This window comes from Oculina patagonica, chromosome 6 (assembly GCF_052425735.1).
Source record: "Oculina patagonica isolate OP01 chromosome 6, crgOcupat, whole genome shotgun sequence".
Lineage (NCBI taxonomy): Eukaryota > Metazoa > Cnidaria > Anthozoa > Scleractinia > Oculinidae > Oculina > Oculina patagonica.
The window spans coordinates 25,877,015-25,898,183 of record NC_135763.1 but is presented as its reverse complement, the minus strand read 5'-3'; the positions used below and the strand labels follow the sequence as shown (position 1 = coordinate 25,898,183).

Sequence of the window (21,169 nt, the reverse complement as noted above, 5' to 3'; positions counted from 1 at the left end):
AAATTATTTGAATTCATGGCAGTTTTTAAATAGGACCATGTTAACAAAGCCTGACAATTACAGTGATAAATGTGTTAAGTGAACCTAGGCTGGTCAGTGTTCGAAATCATTATTCAAGAGTTTCTACTATGGTTATTTGATGCCATAGCTTTTTTATCAATTGTAGTGCTATGATAGTAGTTGAAGGGTTGGAACCCAAACCATTTGCCAAATAACCACTGTTAAAGGTGAAGAATTATTCTACATCAGTTTCAGTCTTAGTTCTGTACTTTCACAATTAAGTGTTTCTTCGATTAAGCGCCCAACCTCGAATAAGCGCCCACCTCGAATAAGCGCCCACTCTGTGGGTAGGAAAAGTTAAAAATAAGGTCTTATAAATGTACAATGAGAGCGACCGAGCAAAGATGAAAATCAGCTTTTGTACAATTTAAATTCAAGGCATTTTTTGGGTCAATTTTAACATAGCTTAGCAATGAATGGTGTTTGAACTTACCCTGCGGGAAGGCTCACCTTGGGGCACGAAATATACTTTGGGGCACTCACGACTGGCGGGCACAGCAATATGGTGGGAAGGAGACTGGTGAAGAGGCACCAGTAAATTTCATATCTCAATGAATGTCATATCTTGTCAACATTCCTGTCAAACTTCTACTTTCTTTGAAATTAAATTGGCTTGTCAGTATTCCTGGGAGTGAAAAATTAGCAGAGGTTGATGCAGGTTCACTCGCGGCTTTGCCACGTAAATGTCGTTATTGCGCGTGCTCTAAGGTGAGCCTACTCGCAGGCTAGTGTGAACTTGGCTGTTCAGTGTTCAAAATCATTGTGCAAAAGGTTCTGCAATGTTTATTATTCGTTTGATTTCATAGTTTTATGATATGGAAGGGTTGTGGTAGTAACTGAAGGGCTGAAAGCAAAATCATGTGCCAAACATTACATGAATTGAAGCAAAAGAAAAACATTCAACAAAAATTTAATCCTGAAATACCATGGTTTCATTTCCAACCCTTCAGTTACTGTAAAGTATATTTTATGCGGTTATTCAAAATGACCATTTACGCCTATTAATAAAAGTGATCAATATCTTACCCATAGTATAACTTTTAAAGGCTCATTTTCATCCTACAATACATGTATTTCATTGATATGGTACATCGATTTTTCAGGGTATTTACATGTTTCCAAACAGGCCCCCTTTGTCGATTTCCAGGATATTTACATGTTTCCAAACAGGCCCCCTTTGTCGATTTCCAGGGTATTTACATGTTTCAATCAGGCCCCCTTTGTCAATTTACATGTTTCCAACCAGGCCCCCTTTGTCAATTTCCATGGTTTTTACATGTTTCCAAACAGGCCCCCTTTGTCAATTTCCATGTTTTTTACATGTTCAGTCTATTTATAAGCATCAGGTATAAATGTTTTTACATGCTTTTTACAGTGTTGATCGGATAAATTGACATGTTATTTACATGGTCCGTGGTCTTTCGTTCGGGAAATTTACATGATGTTCTGTGTTTTTACATGTTTTACTTCAAATATTTACATGTTTTTGACATGTTTTGAGAAGAACATGTAAAAGGGTAAGAACTATGGAAATCACCCTTTACAGTGTCTTTACATGTTATTTACATTTTATTTACATACTATGTAAATTTTCAACTTTTCCAGTGAATTAGGATAATTAATTATTTTTTTTTTTTCGTTTTTCTATGACAACGTTATTGCAATAAAGTGTATTTAACATTTCTTATTATTTTTCATATGGCTCGTTTTTTTTATGTTCTTCCAGGCTGATTTTATTGAATAAACCCCGCTAATTAGCAACAGCCTAAGAAGCTGGGGTCGGATGTGATTGTAGATAGCGGGGCTCTTGTCATCTGTGTCGATGATACCGCTTTTCATTTCTTATTATTTCATTATTTCCTTTCTTATCATTTCTTATTATTTTTCATATGGCTCGTTTTTCTTTGTTTTTTCCAGGCTGATTATATTGAATAAACCCCGCTAATTAGCAACAGCCTAAGAAGCTGGGGTCGGATTTGATTGTAGATAGCGGGGCTCTTGTCATCTGCATCGATGATATCGCTTTTCGTCGTTTTTTTTTCTAATTTGTTTCAGTCCCTTTTTCAACGCTGCCGATTAAGACTTCTTCATCCGCCTCTTTAAAGCCAAACCACCCTTCTGTCGCCCCTTCAATGCTAAACTGAGCATTTACGCACTCTTCTTTTCGATTTATAGAGCAAAACAATTTCTTAAAGTCATTGCACTGCCTGGATTTATCGAACCATTTGCTTGTTCTTCCTCGGCTTCACTTTTTTCTGCCAACTTGAAGTTGGCAGTGAAGTGGTGAAAAAAGGTGGTTGCAAAGTTGTCGGTACCACAAAGCAATATTACAAAATCCCATAGCATTCATTCGGGATCTTTAATCTATTGTAAAGATTGTTTTGCACGCATATTAATTGTTTTAGTCGGAGTATCAAAAACAAATGAAGCAATCTCTTTAAACCCCAGTTCCTATTGTTTAGTATTTCTTTTTTTCAGCACACCAACATCAAAACAACGAAAAAAAAAACATGTTTCTCAATGTCTTACGCCTCAATTGATACCTCACCGATGTGAAAAATTAGCCGGTTCAGTATTTTTAGCACCTCTGCTTGCGCCATCGGTAACATATCCTTGGTGACATATCCCCTCTCTCCCCAAAAATAACCCTTACAAAGCAAGAGCCGCACATCTTATCAAACCATCAAGTTGCCACAGTCACCCAATCAGTTTTTTTTTTTCTAAATGTAACAAGGCTTGGTTAAAACTTAAAATATGTTGACTTGACAAGAGTAGTAGCGTTTGATAACTTGAAACTTCGTCATTTCTTTTTTTTTTTTTTTTGAAAATCGCCTTTTTTAATAGTTATATACACAAGACTTTATTTAGATCCTGAAAGAGCCATCAAGTATTTATCGCTGAGTCCCTTTGTTTTCCAACTTATGAAAACGTCCTGGTCTAAGCATTTATTTTAAGGATAACTTTCAATCAAGGACGACAGAAATATTGTAGTGTTTGAGGTTTTGTAAAGCAAAAACTTGCCAGTATATCACGAGGACAATTGATTTCCCTCCAGTTTGTACAAGTCGCAAGGCCATAAGCAGTAACAAGGTAAGACAAGAGAGGTATTTCTTTATGCAGCATGTCAAATTCCCGTGTGATACTGATTATCTTGCTATAATTGTCCACATCTGCATCACAGCTTGAAGTTAAAATTAATCATGGCTGTTTACCTTTTTGAAATTCTTATCATCAAAGGGCTCAAGAATCAGACTCAAAGCGTGTCAAAGTTATTTACTTTACTGCTTTTGTTGTATTACACTACAGACCACCCGCTTTCAATAGGACGATTCCAAGGATTTATTTGAAAAGATTGTTATGGCATTATGATAATAGCATTCTTCCTCCACCCAATCAAATCTCACTCTCCTTTAACAACGTCTTATAAGAAACTGCCCCAAAGACCCTCCTTATTGTTGAAAAATGATTCTCTCATTTCTTGCAGTCTTTGGCTTTATTTCTGCCATAAGTGCATCCCTGCCAATAAGTCCAGCAGATTACCAAGACGTGATCGGACCTGGTTTTTCAACAAACTGGTTCAAGACAGCGGACCCGTTGTCAAAATACAATGGCAAGAACATAGAAGACATCTTCTCTAATAGCTTTCGAAACGTGAGGCTCCGGTCGAGGGCAGATCTGTATGCGGCCCCATACAACAACTCTCAATTCACCGAGTTTCTCACCAGTTTGACGACCGTAGTCGACAAATGTCTTGAAGTTGGTGTAACGCCGATAATTTCTTGGATCCACCACCATGCTGAAGCATACGCGACTGACGAAGACCGACGAAATTACGTGTCTTGGTGGAAAGCCGTGGCAACGCAACTGAAGGACAGAGACTACAGACTTAGTTTCAACCTGTTTACTGAGCTTGGGCTAGATGGTTGTGGAGGAACGAAATCATCTTGTGGAGAAAGTCTTCGTATGAGGCCAGATAAATACAATCTTTGGACATCAGAGGTGGTTACCGCGATTCGCGCTACGGGTGGGAAGAACGCAAATCGCATCCTCATTCTTGGATCACCGGGGAAAACAGCAAAGGATCTCGATGAAATCAATCAAGACATCTATCGAAACGATTCATTTATCATGGCTGAGTGGCACATTTATGCCTCGGGACCGAACAAGAAGATTGGAGGACAGAAGTACTGGAGCGGAGACGGTACTCCTGATCACGAAAATGGTCGTGACAATGTCAGGAAAGCGATCAAACACGCAACCGACTTTACCAAGAGCAGCAATATCCTGACTTACCTTGGAGCATGGATGCCGACAGACAACAAGAACGGTGGACTTAACGAAACCGAGGTGATCAACTTCGCTCGTTTTTTTGCAGGTGAGCTGCGAAAGGAAAATATTCCTTGGTCTCTGAATGTCCTTGACCGATACTACGACACCGAGAATAGCGAGTGGTTGACCGGTATGCAAGACATAAAGGGAACATTGCTCAACATGTCGAAGGTGTTGGAAAACATTCAAGACGAAATGTAGATCGTTTAACGATAGAATGTAGCATTAGGAACTATAATGAACATATAGTGTATTCGTCAGGGTAATGACAAAAATAGTTCAGAAAGCTGATCAAAATTAGGGTTGTTTCAAGATTTATATAATTTACTGAGGTACAACTGGACCTAAAAGAGGGGTATTAATTAGTCTATTACTTAAGCAATACCATTGATGACCATTGATGAAGGTTTTTTTTTTTTCTTGGAAGCGTCCTGACTAAAATAAGGACTTATTCCTGAAAGAAATTCAGTTTGATTAGAAAGTTCGATGTAAAGAGGTTGGCTTTTAAAATGTTAAGACGTTTTATTTCGTTTGTTTTCGGATTAGCACTGTTTTTCAGTTTTTATGAAAGCGACCGCGATACCACAGCTGCCAGAACAGAGAATACAAAAAGGTTATCAGCAACAAACCCCGCCTTCTTGAGATTTATCGCTGGACCGCGATCCCGATCTCAATATCATATATTTGTCTTTGAAAAGCCCTTTGTGTTGGAAACTCCACTCCCTTTCATAGCTGATAATAAGCGATTTCAGTCGGCCCTTCACTTGAATATTCTATGCCTCAAGGCTTTTAGGAGGTATTCCATCTGAACTTCATAGGGTAAACTCCACCTTTACCTGTCCCCTGGCGCCAAGTTGGCGCATTGGGCCTCATAGGGTAAACGTGATTATTTAAATATAATTCGCGACGCCAAATCGAAATTGGAATTTTTTTTTTCCATTCTATAAACTCGATCTCTTCACACCGATTGATACGGCTGTACCTTTTTTGCTGAGGATTACCCATTACTGAAGTAAAACTATATCGTGTCAGACAAGACATCAAGGGGTTGTGTTGAGACAACCTTACAGTTTGAATCGACCATGGTGTGTTTTACACGTACGTAGTTCAACAGTCAGTGGGGAAGTAAAAATATGGGAAAAATTTCCAAATGAATTCGATATTTTTAGCTTATTATTTGTCCCGGAATACAACAAGGAAGCGTATACTGACAACCGTGGACAAGCATTCAAATATTTTTAATATCCAACGTCGCGTTTGTTTGAACGTGTCAATATTAACGATAAGAAGCTGACAATGACCCTTGATAACCGATTCTGAACGAAAAAGCTCCAGATACGCGAACTAAAAGGATTGTCAACAACATCAGTGTACTTATATAAGACTAGTATTTTTAAAAGCTCACTAACAAATCACACCAGACATCGACCAAACGCGTCATCTGGTATCTTCTTATTTAAAAGAAACAAAAAATTGCCATTTATGAAAACAACATAATCTCTTTATTTAAACGCCGATAAACATTTTATATCTTTCGATCTGCTGAGGCAATATTCTTAAAACTATTGTTCATTTTACCTGTTTTGTTTTATGGATTTTAATCATGGAGGATAACAAAGAGTAATAAGGCTAAACTTAGTACGCTATAGCTTAAGTCTATGCGTTTTCTATTACTGCTATTCTCGATCTATCGTGAAAAGCTAACCTTTTGCACTTTTCTCACGTGTAAAACATTCAGGTTTGTCCAAACAAACTGTTGCATTTTACAAGTAAACCAATAAACTTAACCCCTTCCCCCTCCTTCCTCTTCAAAATAAATTAAATAAATAAAAATTAGACATCGAAGATCGTTTGGCCTTTCTGTGGGGGTCTTAGAACTTATTAAAATTTACGAGATTTAAGTAATTCTAAAAGTAATATGAGAGTTCATTTATAATCTTAAGGACCATCAAGTATTAATAATAGACAAGTTACTGCATGTCTTTCATCTAATGAAGATGACATAAGTGCAAGCTATTCCGGAGTTAAGTCACTTTCAATATTGAGCCAGGTAAAATAAATACTTTCTCTTGACTTTACGTCTTTAGGATTTTATCACTAAAAGTTCCCTCTTAATTTTGAAAATTTTCTGCTTGGAACCTTCTTTTATTCTTTTACTTTTCAAATATTTCGTAAACAAGGAAAAAATAATCACCTGACGCTCTTCCATTTCAATATTGCTTTCCTGTGGATAATTTCCATCAATGAAATAGTTAATCGGAGTGGGTCGAGATGGAAGTCGTGAAATATAATTTCTTACGTTGAATGGTAAATTTTTGTTGTTTAATTGTATCCGGAAACCATGCATCTTTTGAAGGTTAAAAACGACCCCTTATAGCTTGACGCTGCATGATACTTGTACAGTTAGTAATAAGTGTCCTCGATTTTTGATTGAAGGAAAAAAAAAAAAAAACGCGAAAGGGGTAAAAAAGTAAGTCAATAAAATAAAATATTTGACGCAGTGTTTAACCCAATCGAGACTGTTTTCTATTATCAAAGATCGTCTCAGCTTCGGGACAGCTGTCTTTTAGCAGAAGTTGTTCGAATGTAAATGAGGCAAAAAGTAATTAAACGATTTCATCTTATGTTTGTTTCCTCCAATAACGAAGATGAATCAAAACCATTTGCAACCTGACAGTTTGGCTAGAAATATAGCATTTATCTTGCTATTGTTCGGTCTGCGCGTATTTCACAATTCGCGTCCAGAGGAAATCGTCCGAGGATATAGCAAGTTGTTCGATTAATTGAGGTACGTTTAATAATCAGGGCTGAAATATCGTTTGCACCGAACCAAAATTTTCAAGTATACATAGAAGCAAAGCCAGCATGGCAGTGAAAATATAAGGAGCTATAGAAATTACCATTGATTGTGTTTTTAGATTCGTTTAGTTTCGTCCATGCAAACAGTAAAGGGTTTTGGTGGGAAATCAAAAGACCAAAAGTCATGTTTGTTGGTCACAGGATTTATTTAAAAGCCTACCGTGTAAAACGAAAATGTTATGAATATTTTAAGACTTCGACAGCCATATCCGAGATATTTTTGGGGGAAATATTCATGGGCCGTAGCCAAAAAGATGAAAAGAAGTATTTCTCGTTATTTTTTTTTTAAGTTATATTTACAAATTCAATTCCAATATATAATTTAGATGTCTAACAATTTATCAAAAAATTGTTACAGATCTGCAACAAATAATAAAAGCTAAAAGCTACATTTAAAGTTAATGTGATCATCTCGATCCTTAGAAACTACTGGACGACTGGATCAATTATACAACGATTTCGTGCCACTGTACAATACAGAGACTACCGTAAACGTGGAAGACTTTCTTTAATCGTGCATGGGGCCATGTTCCCTTTTCCTTGTTTAACCTTCTTCCCGTATCTTCCTGATCGATTTAATAACGCCCCCACGCGCTGCTTATTTCATAATTTCAGACTTACATGTGGCGACCCGATGCAAACAGCAAACATAAAGTTTAGTCAAAACATAAATATAAAATCCTATTTAGTACTGGCACACATCTTTGCATATTGTTTCATGAAAAGTGGCCAAATTATTTCACGTAGAATTATTTACAGAAAGAATAATGGTCATCGCAAACTACATAAAAATGTTTGTACTAGGCGGAAAAAAGATGTTTGAACGCGGGCTGTCAGTTTGATGTAAATGGAAGTTTGAACAAACCTTTTATTTATTTTGCAATATAAAAGCGGAAACCTCAAAGCATTTTAGCTTTCAACTTCACGAAAATTCACTAGGATGGACATTAGGCGATGCTCCTTATGTAAATAAAGCTTTTGAGGAAACACTACAACATAATGCCTTTATATTTCCATATTTTCATAAGAAATAAATTAACGACGGGCAATTGAAATGCAGCACGCCGTTCTTACCAGGGGATGAATCGAGATCATAGTTTTAAGAACATAAGCATTCAAGAGAAAATTCTACTATCCTTTCAACTACTCATTTTTTATCCTTTAAAAAATATGAAACGTGCGTATCTGATGAATTATGTATAAAAGACCATATTACGAACCATTTTTTAAAGAGATAAAAAGTGTGCAAGTATATTGTTTTAAATGGCTCTTGCTTGTCGATTGCCTGCAAAGGACTTTTTTTTTATCGCGCGCCTTTTCTTTTGGACATCTTAACTAGTTACAGTGACAGTCAAAAGTAAGTGGACAGACTCGACTTGAAACTCGATCCTCGATACTCGATATTTTCGAGAATCGAGAATAGCGTTACGAGGCTCGAGTTTCGAGATGAAAACTAAACGTGCGAACGTAAATCGATCGCAAAGTTCACAAACTGGGAAATATCTTGGGAGAGATCTGACATTCCCCAGTTGAATCTCGTTCACATTTTTGGTTGCAACACGTGACGAAATCGCAGCATAAGCCAAGCCTCTCGATTAAGAAGAATGTCCAATTCATTTATTTTATAACGATAACATGCATTTTACGACTGTTCTCAACAGAACTTCCAAGTCAGAAAGCTGCAACCAATGGCGTCGAATAGTACCTTTGAAGAAAGTCCCTACGACCATCTTGCAGCGATAATGTCTTCCAGGAGTACCGCTGACTACATTATAGAGACGACGCTCTTCATTATCATCAATTTAATGGGCCTGCTTGGTAATATTCTTGTCTGCTTGATCTTTTACAAGAATCCACGTTTTCAAGGCGTCACCTTTCAATACATTTTTGCACTGGCCATTTCTGACGTCGCTATGGCAACATTTTGCATGCCCCTGGTTTGGGGCGTACTTCTCGTGGGCCAATGGAGATATTCAGAGAGAGTGTGTGGAGTTCATGGCTTTGCAGTTCTCTTTTTGGCCTTTGTTTCTTTGCAAACGATCGCTTTACTGGCTTTCAACCGATATTGCCGCGTGGTAAAACCTTGGCTATTCCGCAAAATTTTCACACGGAAGTTCGTCGTATTCTCGCTGTTGGCTGTTGTTTTCTCCGCTGCGTTCTTCCTCGGCTTACCACTGGTGACAGGTTGGGCGTATTTCCAGTTCCATCCTGGGAAGATCACGTGCGTCCTAGAATTCCATCATCAGACCACCGACAAGGTATACACTGGCCTGTTGGGGTTGGTAATAGTCGTAATTCCATTTGCTGTCATAACATTTTGCTACGCAAAAGTGTTTCTGAAAGTGAAGAAGCATCGACAACGGTTTTCATCCATCGACTCGATAAGTGCTCAAAGTTCAAGGTTGAGTGTTGAAGAAGTAAACATCACCAAGACTCTATTCGCCATGGTGTTGGGTTTTACGCTTTGCTGGGTCCCTGTGTTTGTCATCGAGTTCACAGACGCCGCCACAGGAAACTACTCTTTACCCAGAAGAGTGTATCTTCTTAATGTCTTCTTGGTGTCAATCAGTTCTGCAATCAACCCAGTCATATACGGAGTGCTCAACAGGACATTCAGGTTGGAATATTACAGGATGTGGCCTTGTTGTAGCTGTTCCTCAGTGAACGCTTGGGACGTTCAACAGGAGCAAGGACAAAACATCAAACACAAAAAAGCCGATACGTCCACCTGACTATAAAACCAATCATTAAAACGGTGGTTTTTTTACGAGTAAGCTGCCTATTAAATTAATTGTTAGCACGATTTGCCCAAAGACCAGCCAGCGAGGTACCTCGTGCATCCTTGTAACCCAACTGCGATTCGGTGGAACAGCGCTTGTCAAATTTTGGAAAGGAACTCCCCCGGCCATGAAAATGAATCGTTTGCAGTAACGCTTGATGAAGTTATTAAAGCAGTCGTACATTAACTGCTGTATGTCTTATGAACTGTGTTTTGGAACTGTAGATTACATTGTAACTTTTTGAAAAGGCCCACTTGAAATAAATTAAAATTTTCTAAACAAACTTATAGGAATCAAGAACAGATAAGAGGTTTCCGATCTTTTTGTAACAGGCCAGAGACGTTGGAGAATCGAAACAATACAATTACTGCAACTAAATTTGGAACTAAGTGAAGACAAATAAAGGTTTTCTTTCTGCCAACTCCTCTCAAACTTGCAAAAGCTCGGATTAAAACACAGATCAGAGTAAACGCGTTAAAGCTACAATTATATTGCCGTTTTGTTATTATAAATTCTATTATAAATTGTTCTTGAAATGTGACTATCATAACAGTGCTGACAAGTACTGAAGAAATATAGTCTACATGTATGTTTAATGGCTAAAGGTAATGGCTAAAGTTTTAAACCCATATTTTGTACTTGTATATTATTATTCATCAATTTAATTTTGTAAAAAACAATATAATAAAGATCGGGGAGAAAGTATAAAAATAGCACTGTGAAGTGAAAATAAAAAAACAGCGTGATGCATCAGTTAATCTTCCTTGTACAAAAGAAAGCAATTTAAATTGCAATGTATGAAATAAAACTTGTTGATTCTAGTTGACAAAAGTTAAACAAATAAATTTTAATAAGATTTTTAGAATACTGTTTAAATTTTAGCTTTTGTATTTACATAAGAAAGCTTCAAACACTAGATTATTGTAAAAATAAAGAAAAAAATCATTACCAAAAAAATAAGCAGAGGGAGGTATGAACGGAATATGATATGACTGAAAACAATAACCCCCAACCAAATTGGCAATCGCTAAAATTAATATCAGCAGTTCTTGCGTCAATTTGGATGGAGACTTCACTAAGTGAACGGTCAATCCAAATCGTCAACCAGTCGTTCTTGTCAATTAAAAATAATTTTTTTTGTTCATTTTTATGAGTCTCTCAATAAAACTAACCGGTACAATCGCCGTGCCTAATGTCGACTTGTTGTAATGGTTATAAGAAAGGATAACTTTTTATACAAACGCGTGCGACCCAGGTAAACAAAAGAGTTCCTCAAACCAACAGTTCTCTAGCTGCCACATCAATAACAACAGGAAATGTCAACGAAGTCTTTGCTGTACAAAATAATGTAATCAAGTTTATGTTATAAACTTCACTCCTCTGTTAATTTTAAATAGCGTTTGCAAGTAACACCTGCCTACATTGAACCCTCGTTAAAACCAAATACTGAAGAGACTCGCCGATCAAGCGGACGGTGTTTACGAATAAACGTTTGGCCTACCTAAAATAAAAATGAAACCACGATGATGCCTCGAACGATACATGTGCTGGAAATGAGAAAAAGAGATGCAAATGAGACTGAAAATACTGTTCACAACGAAGAATATACGAGAGAAGTGGAAATGAGATCAAAGCGTCTAAGGCAGCTTGCAGAGATCTTCCGTCCGATTTTGTTCGCTATGAAGTTGACGGGGCAATATTTCGGCGAAACCGCACTGGGTGATTGCAGTGGTCGGAAGACAATGTACGTTTCGCGCTTCTTCAGCGCGCTTGTCGTTGTGGGCCAATGGCTAATGGTGGTAATAGGTGTCACAAGTCACCTTTACATAGGTTTCTCGTCCATGAGTTCTTTTTCTTTCTTATTGGTTAACACCGCTTGGTATGTTCAGAATGCAAGTAGCACAACCGTTTGCTTGTTTGTTTTGCCACTCATGAACGAAAGGCGATCGAGATTTGCCCAATTTCTTTCCAGCTTTGCAACGAAAGCACCCGAGCTTGACGGGATGAGGAAGAAAGCAGTGAAAGGTTTGGCTGTAGCTTGCTTAGCAGCAGTGATCAATTCCATCGTTATCATCCTTCTTAGTGTTCGTTTCAACGGCGTTATCTCTATTTTTACACCATGGAATCAAACCCAAGGCATGTACGTAACGGTTCGAGTGACTGAAATAGCGTTTGGAGTCCTCGATTCCTTTGCTTGGACTTTACCACCTCTGATCTTCTGCGTCACTTGCATGCTCCTGGAAAAGATGTTTGCCACTCTGCAAAATAAAATATCCAATGAATCAATCTACCCTTTTACCATCGCCTACTTGCGGCAGGAACACCTGAAGCTCTGCGAGATGGTAGAGCTGGCCAATGCTGTATTTTCGCTTCTCCTGTTTGTGATTATTTCGTTGGACATACCACTAATGTGCGTCAACTTTTATCAGCTCATCAAGAGGTCAAGTGAAGCAGACATTATCGTGGTTTTGTGTTATGTCTACTGGAGCTTTTGTATATCTACTTTGTTGGTTGTTATTTTCATTTTTGGAAATCGGGTCAACAAAAAGGTAAGTCTCTATACGTGTGCTATTTCTTGAAAAGAACTCTACTAGTAATGCGTACTTAAAATGCATTTCATTCTTGCTCTTACGTTTTTGTCTTAAAGCAGAAGTTGTGATTAAATAAAATAACAAGGGTAAAATATGGTCTCTTTTTGCCTGACACTTTATTTGACTTTCTTTAACAATTTACTAAAACTCTCAACATATGTATATACACTTCCTATTCATGGTGTAGGGGATATTTAACCAAATTAACATTTTCGTACATTTTTTTGCTCACCATATATAAAAAGATCGTACTATCTAGTGATCATTGTTTTGTTGTTGCTGTTGCCGTTGTTGTTGTTGTTTTTTTTTTTTGAAGTTTCTGTAAGCCATGGCAAACAATATGCTTTGACGTATACCTTGTATCAATAGGGTTATCTGCGGAACTTCCAGATTTTCGTAAATAATAGGGATATTCAGTAAAGTCAAACCGATGACAGTCGCACGAGTCGGTTTGCACAAACACAGGTTTCAGTCAGTCGCCTTAATAAAGGTCAATGCTGAATAGCCAAATAAACTTAAAATGTACTGTAGTTGCTGAATAAGAGGCCCGTTCAGTTTCCGGGACCTCGACAATTGACCCACGTACTACAGAGAGAAACCACTTATATGCATGTGCATGATGCCGGTCGATACAGGTTTAAGTGTTTTTGAGAGCAATATATTCAGTAAGCATAGGCAACATTATAAATTTTATTATATTAACCTATACATACTGAGTAAGAACCTCGAGTTCGAAGCCTATAGTTTTTATGATAGCCAATAATGAGTTGCAATGTTTCTGCAAGATAAATATTGGTCGGGCCTGCCTTAAAACCGGCGGGTGAACTACAAATGTTTAATTTTCTTTATCGCCTCGGCCATTCCAAACCCTGACAGGAGAACCAGAGGCTTTCGACATGGGCTTTCTTAATCTTCGGGAAATTAAAGCAGAACCAGGAACTGATAAAGTGAATGAGTATACAGTGCTGCACTTCTTTAAGCACAGTGCGAGCAGGGCCTTTAGAATTCTTTAATATTTTGCCTCTATCACCCGGCCCCTCGTCCCTCTTAGGCTGTTTTCAGTTTTTTGCTCGGGTAGGGTGCAAGCAATTCTCGCTGAAAGCACATGTGAACACCATTTTTACTTAATTACCCAGGCCAGGATTCGGGCACAGTGATCATGCCGGAGTACAATGTGGGAAATTGTATTCGGGCACTAAAGGGTTATTGGGTCTTTTGGTTCCCAATGTGTGAACAGCGCACTATTTTTATCCAGGTGCCCAGGTGCCTGTGCCCGTGCACAATTTGTGAAAATTGCTTTTCAGTTTACCCATATCTGCAATGGTTTTTTAAGCATGATATTGTAAAATAATTTCTTAATTCTTTCAGATAAACTGAAACGATTATTTCACACTTTTTTATACTAGTGCGCATAATTTTTACGTACGTAATTTAGGGTGACTGAAACAATAAAAAAATGAAGGCGGCTTGGTTGTACATATAGTTAAAAAGTTAAATCACAAAATAAGTAACCCAGGCACATTAATTGTAATGTAAATGTAAATGTAAATGTTGCTTACAATGGTCATGTACTTAGCTTCATATCTCTTCGAGATAGCTAGTTTACAGGCATGCCACTGAAACAGAGGGAAAATATTTAAAATGAAAGTGTAAAAATTCCAACTGGCAGGAGGCAGACCAGTTGGATATGTACAAAGCGTGATCAAGGATTTAAACTCGGGGCAACCGAGAAACAAATCCAGCTAGTGGCAGGGGCAGGTCTCGAACCGGGGAACTCCGGATTGTTTTGTTGCCGTTGAAGTTGCTGTAAGCCATAGCAAACAATAGAAGTTTATTTTTTTTTTAATTTCAAATTTGGTGCCGTTAATTTGTGTGGGGTTTCCCACCATTTTAATATATTTTTTTTATTATTATTTTTATTTTATTGCCTGAGGGGATTTCTTTTTTTCTTTTTAATTGTCTTTTTGTTTAAACATCCGTTTTTTAACATTTATATAACTATTTCATTTTAATAAACAAAAGCAGCTTTGTATTAATTATAAATTGCATTTATTTAATTTATACTCCTGATGTATTTTACCTTTTCCGGAAAGGCACAACTTTTAACTGTCTAGTGTGCTATATAATTCATTCCTCCTCATGTTTCCATACTCTTTAACTCCAATTTCTATGATAAAAATTATTTTTTTGGAGTAGAAAATTTTGAGACGTTACTTAATTCTGGGGCACGATGAACCCTATAAGTATTTTTTTTAAACCAAAGAAATAAACCACCTATCAATAGAAAACAATTGAATTTATATTACTTGAAGTGAAATAAATCACATCCATCCCACACACAAGGCCAAAAGGCTCAAAATGGAGCAAAACGAAAGTGCAAAAATGTATTTCTTTTGTACCTTTTTTAAATCTTTTGTGACTTCGGAGCAATTTTGCTTATCGTCTTGAAAAGAGTAAAGAACTGAATATCTATTTGCTCAGTCGATCTGTCACAGCTTGTCATGGCCGCGCGATCCACGTAAGCACGGAGTTTACGATTTCTAATCGTCTTGAGTGCCATTCTTGGAATTTTTTCTGGTCCAAAAGCCATTGTAGACAACTGTCAAAAATCCTCATGCTTCGAATATCCAGGTATTGAAGTGATCTCTTTCAAATGAACGAATTTTTTTTTCTGCAAAGACCCTAATGTTTACTTTCTGCGTGATCTCTTACCAATATTTCTCTGTCCAATAAAATGCTGTCCAAAATAGTGGAATAATGGATCGGCACGTGGCCATAATGTAGACATTTGATTGGTGGATTATTGCTGACGTGTAATAAGTGGAGAACCCTCATGGACGCTTCCTGCTTCATGTGCCACTAGGCACTCTAGGTCCTGAAAAAAATATAATAACAGTTGCTATATATCCTAAAGTTTCAGCATTGGAGCTTCCATTGTGACTACTTGAAATGGTTCACTTGACGTGAATTAAATTTTACCAAATAAACCTTATTCAGTCAAAAACAAATCAGAGGGCCGGGCAGTGACATTGAAGCATCCAAACAATAAATAGCTACAACCAAATTTGAGACCATATAATAACTGAATGGTTGAAATGCAACAATTATATATTATCATGATATTAAGTATTGCAGAAAGATGACATAAAAAACAACCTATTTTAAAACTCATATTTGGTACTTCATAACAATTTTGTAAAAACAATAAAAATGACTCTATGAAATTTATTTCAAAACAGCGTGATATATCAATTAACTTTCCTGGCACAAAAGATAGCAATTAAATCCTCACATACGAAAAAGAACTTGAAGATTCTAGTTGACACAGTTCAAACAAATAAATTTTAACTAACACTTCAAGAATAATTATTTTTATAAAAGATAGCTTTTATTATTATACAAGGAAGCTACAAATACTACATAATTTGTAAAAAAAAAAAAATCTCACAGCACACATGGTTTATCAAATTGGAATATTGGGTTTGAAAACATTAAAAACCTCTGACTAAATTGGTAATCGCTAGACTAGTACTTAAGATAAGCGCTTGCTGTTGACAACAAGGATTAGTTCACGGCCAATCTAAATCGTTAACCAGTCCTTCCTGAAATTTTAAAAGGACTATTTTTTCTTTTTATGAGTTTCTCAATAGAACTAGCCGGTACAAGCATAATGCCTAAGGTTAGCGACTAACAGTTTGACATGAATTTTAATTTTTTATGAACAAAGAACAGCTACGGGTGTTTGTCTGCTAGTTTTAATAGTTTTAAGGCAGGATGATTTACTGTTTATAAACATTGCTGTTTCAATTTGCAAACTAGGTAGAAAAAAGAATTCCGAAAACCAATAGTACTCTAGTTACTACATTAATAACAATGGAAGATTTTGGCGAGGTCGTTATGTACAAAAATAATGTATTTTTGTGTGACAACTTAATATTGTAAACCCCTAGTTCTTTTAATTAATAGAGTTTGCAAGTACACCTGCTCGCATTGAATTGTCGTTACAAACAAATACTGAAAAGACTCGTTGGTCTAGACAACGACGTTTACTGACCGCGGAAGCTTGACCTAGCTAAAAAAACATACATTATGCTGCCTCGAACAGTGCATGTGCTAGAAATAAACCAGAGGGAAGTGATTGTGACTAATAACTCCATTCTAACCGAAGAAAATCTGAGCGGAGTCCAAATGGGGTCGAATCGTCAAAGGCAGCTTGCAGAGATTTTCCGTCCGATTCTGACCGCTATGAAATTGGCGGGGCAATATTTCGGCGAGACCGCACTGGCTGATAGCAGTGGTCGAAGAAAATTGTACATTTCGCACCTCTCAAGCGCGATTGTCGTTCTGGGTCAATGGCTAATGGTGGTATTGTGTGTCACAAGTCTCCTTCACATTGGTTTCTCGTCCATGAGTTCTTTTTTCTTCTTATTGCTCACAACTGCTTGGTATGTTCAGAGTGCAAGTAGCACAACCGTGTGCTTGTTCGTGTTGCCATTAACGGGCAAAAGACGATCGAGATTTGCAAAATTTGTCTCCAGTTTTGCCACGACAGCGACTGAAATTGATGGGATGAAGGGAAAAGCAGTGAAGAGTTTGGCTGTTGCGTGTCTAGCAGCTGTGATCAATTTCATCGTCATCTGCCTTCTCAGTGTTCGTTTCAACGGCGTATTCTCTATGCTGCCACCATGGAATCAAAACACAAGCATGCACTTAACGGTCCGAGTGATGGAACTGATGTTTGCGGCTCTTAATTCGTTTGCTTGGACTTTACCACCTCTGATCTTCTGCGTCACTTGCATGCTCCTGGAAAGAATGTTCGAGACCTTGCAAAATAAAATGTCCAAGGATTTAATCCACTCTTTTACCGTCACCCACTTACGGCAGCAGCACCTCAAACTATGTGAGATCGTAGAGCTGGCCAATGCGGTGTTTTCGCCTCTCCTCTTTGTTATCATTTCATTGGACATGCCATTGTTGTGCGTCAACTTTTATCAGCTCATCAAGATGCCAAGTGAAACCATCGTGGTTTTGTGTTATGTCTACTGGTGCTTTAGCATGTCTACTTTGGTGATAGTTATTTTCATTTTTGGAAATCGGGTTAACGAAAAGGTAAGCCTCAGTCGACAATTGCATATTTTTTTTTTCTCGTCAATCCTAAGGAATTCTATTCGAAATACGCATCTAATCATTTTGCCTGACTTTCTTTATCAATTCGCTGAAACTCTAAGCTTTTACTGTACGGTAAAAAGGGTTTGTTTTTGTTGTGGTTGTTGTTGTTGTTGTTTACTGTAAGCTATGGTAACCGCTTGACGTTTCATAACGTTCGAGTTTGATGCCGCCATTTTGCACTGGTTTTTCCGGTTTTCTTTTCTTTTAAATATTTTGCATAACGGGAGACTTTTGTTTTTGTTTTGAAATGTTGAGTGTTTTAACATCCATTAGCGAAATAGATTAGAAAGAGTTCAAAATTAATTGATATTGGGGCATTCTTTATAAATATTTCATCTTATAAATATACAAAAGCAGCTTTAAAGTAAATTGCATGTATTTACTTTACATTCCTGGTGTATTTTACGTTATTGTGAAAAGGAACTTTGTTACTGTCTAGTGTGCTATTTTCTCTTGAAAATTCCTTAGACAGCTTCATTCTTTAAGTGCAACTTTCATGATGCAGTCTCTCTATTTGGAGTAGAAAACTTTCAAACGAAAGTAAAAATCGTGAATCTTAATAGAAAAGGAATGGAAAAATAAACAATTGCAAACGTCAGTAATGAGATAAAAAAGGTGCTGGCCCTTTGCAAGCTAATGCAAGCTAAAACCTCCCACCTGCTGAGCAATCCCTCGGATGTACAGGAGGTAGTGTTTATTTATCCCAGCTTCAGTACCTTTTGATATGTAAACCTTATACTGTCCATAGTGAATAGCTATTCCACGATTCTAAATGAATAAACTCTTTATCAAAACGCGAAGTAGCATCTTTGAGAAACAATTTAAAAACATTGATTGAAAATGTCCCCCATTTGCTGTGTTATTACTTTTGCCACGAAATGTGTAATTTGCAATGATTGTTTGGAGTATTATTCCCTTCAAACCAATTCATTATTCGTTAAAAACCATGCAAGTTTATCAGCTCTATTTGCTTAATGTTTTTAGGGTAAGCTTGCATTTTTTCACGGAACTCTAAAATGGACTTAAAATGCTTGCCTTATTCTAAAATGGCTTGGATTCTAAGTCCATTTTGTTTTTGAAAATCCAAAAGATGAAAAAAAAATTGTCAAATAAAGCTTACCCTAGAATAATAAGCCAGCAAAGTTAAAAGCATATTGATTATAAATGTTTATGCAAAATATAGCTGATAAACTTGCATGGTTTGCAACTAGTAATACATTTGGTTTGAGGGGGAAAAGACTACAAACAGTAATTGCAAATAACACATTTTATGTCCACCCGGGACAGAAATCAAAAATTAAATATTATGAAAAGAAATAATAATCAAGAAAACACGGTGTCTGCTTCGAGTGATAGTGATCACAGCTAACTTTACAAAATTGTTACTGACAGGCACACAGTTTCTATGAAACTTTACAGAAGTCTGGAATTTCTGTTGAAGACACCAAAGAAAATTCCGAGGTAAGCAATTAACCAAACAAAATAAACATTCCGACTACCTTTATTATGGTTTTGTTGAATTAAACACCTGGGAGGTTAATATCAAGATATTTTGCTGTTGTACTTTTTTTGTTGATGATAACCTTTTGATGGACCAAGTCGAACAGATGTCAGGGCGAGGTGTGATGCAAATATTTCTCCAATACCGAACTGAACGTTTCTCAGAAGCTCAATTTATTGTGGCTAAGGCTGTCCCAAAGCTGCTAAAAAAATTCCCTTAAAGTTGTTTGAAGCTGCTTCAAAATTCAAATAGTTTCTCGAAAGTTGCTGCAAAAACGTAAAACGCTGCCTTTTATCAAGAAAATTTTTCCAAATCCATCTAAGTAGGTCTTAATAAAAAATTCTAGAAACTCTAGGAGCTAAACTGCTCTATGGTCGACTAGTTTGTTATTATAGTAAGAACAATAACTGCAATAACTCAATAAGCACCTTATATTTTAATTTTAACAATCACTGTATGACTGATTTTGTGTAGCTGGTGCTTTTCCTTGCCCATCTCCGAGGGGAGCCCATCGGATTGTCTGTGGGGGGAATAGCGGTTGTCGACAAGTCTCTCTTCCTGACGGTAAGCACACATATGTACTCAAGGCATGCATGAAATGTCTGTTTTATATGCCTGTCTGTGTGGTGTTGGTGATTTGGGGGTGAGGAGGATGGAGGATCAAAATGCTATATTCAGGCTGTTGGGTATTGGATTTTATAGAGAAAGATTAGTGCCTGTTTGTGTACGATTGAGTCCTAAATAGTAATTGTTTGGTTAATCAAATAACTGCTACAGGACAGTTCAGACAGTTCATAGCACGGGAACTTATCTTTAACTAGAGTCTGCAACAAAAATGAGAGAGAAATTTATCATCACCACATTCCACAAAAAACTCTAAATGATTGTTGTCGATTGTAATTACTGAAATCATTTTAAAAATAATCTAGTTGAGAAATTGCCAAAACTTTACTTGTAAACTATAAACTCAAAGGTAGAAAAGTGTCGGTCTTCTTTTAATTTTGAAAAGTGTCCACTTCTGTGAACGCGCCTCACCCCCCCCCCCCCCCCAAAAAAAAAAAAGAACCATATGTCTTGCTTATCATGCTAAAGTTAATGCCAAGTCATATCACAAGATATTGACTTCTTTTGCATGATTTATTCAAACCACATTTTACCTCTTTGCTTATTTGTTTTCAGCTCTTTGGAATAATCGCGTCATACTTTGTTGTGCTGCTAACTTTACCGACCTAAACTGCAAGGGTTGTTCGCGGTACTTTCAGACCAGATTTGTACAGATCAGGGCCCGGTTGTTCAAAGCACGATTAAGCTAATCCAGGATTAGCGTGAAATTTGATTTCAATTTTATATAATTTCGTTGAAGTTTTCTGTTAATATTTTCTGTCCCACAGTTTTGACATGGACCAATCTCAAACTTAACAAAATATTAGCTTTGGGAAACCCTTTAAAACAAGAGAAATTAAAATCTTGATCATCTTTTAATCATGGGTTAGCGTTAATCGTCTTTCGAACAACCCGGCCCAGATATTATCTCCTTTTTTATTATTGTTATTTAATATATCACATATCACATTGGCACCCGTGTACAGCAATAAAACGAAGGTTACAGAATGAACAGATAAATAAAGCTAATTAAAGTAAAAACATAAACTATATAAAGGCATTGACTACGTTAAATACATAAATACAAGCAATTATTAATATATATGTATACTAGTTATTCAATGCTTTCGAGTGGTATACTATGAATATCCCACGAGTCACTTGTATTGAAAAAGGCCAGTATGTATACGAAAAACATACAATGGACAAGTGGGATATTTCATATTATTATAAACTAGCAATGGTATATTGCAATTCCTGAGTTTTGATTGGTTAAC

At 36.9% G+C, this 21,169-nt stretch overlaps 4 protein-coding genes across 4 annotated transcripts in view; 3 read left to right on the top strand and 1 right to left on the bottom strand.

Moving 5' to 3' along the window:
• LOC144658242 (melatonin receptor type 1B-B-like) overlaps positions 1-10,758 on the top strand; it is a 59,202-nt gene extending 48,444 nt beyond the window's left edge. The window contains exon 2 of the mRNA XM_078518637.1: positions 8,910-10,758. Coding sequence (XP_078374763.1) covers positions 8,937-9,980 — 1,044 coding nt within the window. The 5' untranslated portion in view covers positions 8,910-8,936 and the 3' untranslated portion in view covers positions 9,981-10,758. The remainder of the gene's footprint in view (positions 1-8,909) is intronic.
• The window catches only part of LOC144658247 (neuromedin-U receptor 2-like), a 249,672-nt gene that overhangs the window by 148,078 nt on the left and 80,425 nt on the right, over positions 1-21,169 (bottom strand). The window lies entirely within an intron of this gene.
• On the top strand, positions 3,370-4,881 carry LOC144656510 (cellulase/esterase CelE-like). The gene has a single exon (XM_078516731.1). The coding sequence runs from the start codon at positions 3,523-3,525 to the stop codon at positions 4,588-4,590; it is 1,068 nt and encodes a 355-aa protein (XP_078372857.1). The 5' UTR covers positions 3,370-3,522; the 3' UTR covers positions 4,591-4,881.
• LOC144658533 (uncharacterized) lies at positions 16,683-20,885 on the top strand. Its single transcript, XM_078518958.1, has 4 exons — positions 16,683-17,728; positions 19,181-19,249; positions 19,764-19,853; positions 20,469-20,885. Exons 1-4 carry the CDS (start codon positions 16,709-16,711, stop codon positions 20,520-20,522), a joined length of 1,233 nt encoding a protein of 410 aa, XP_078375084.1. The 5' UTR covers positions 16,683-16,708; the 3' UTR covers positions 20,523-20,885.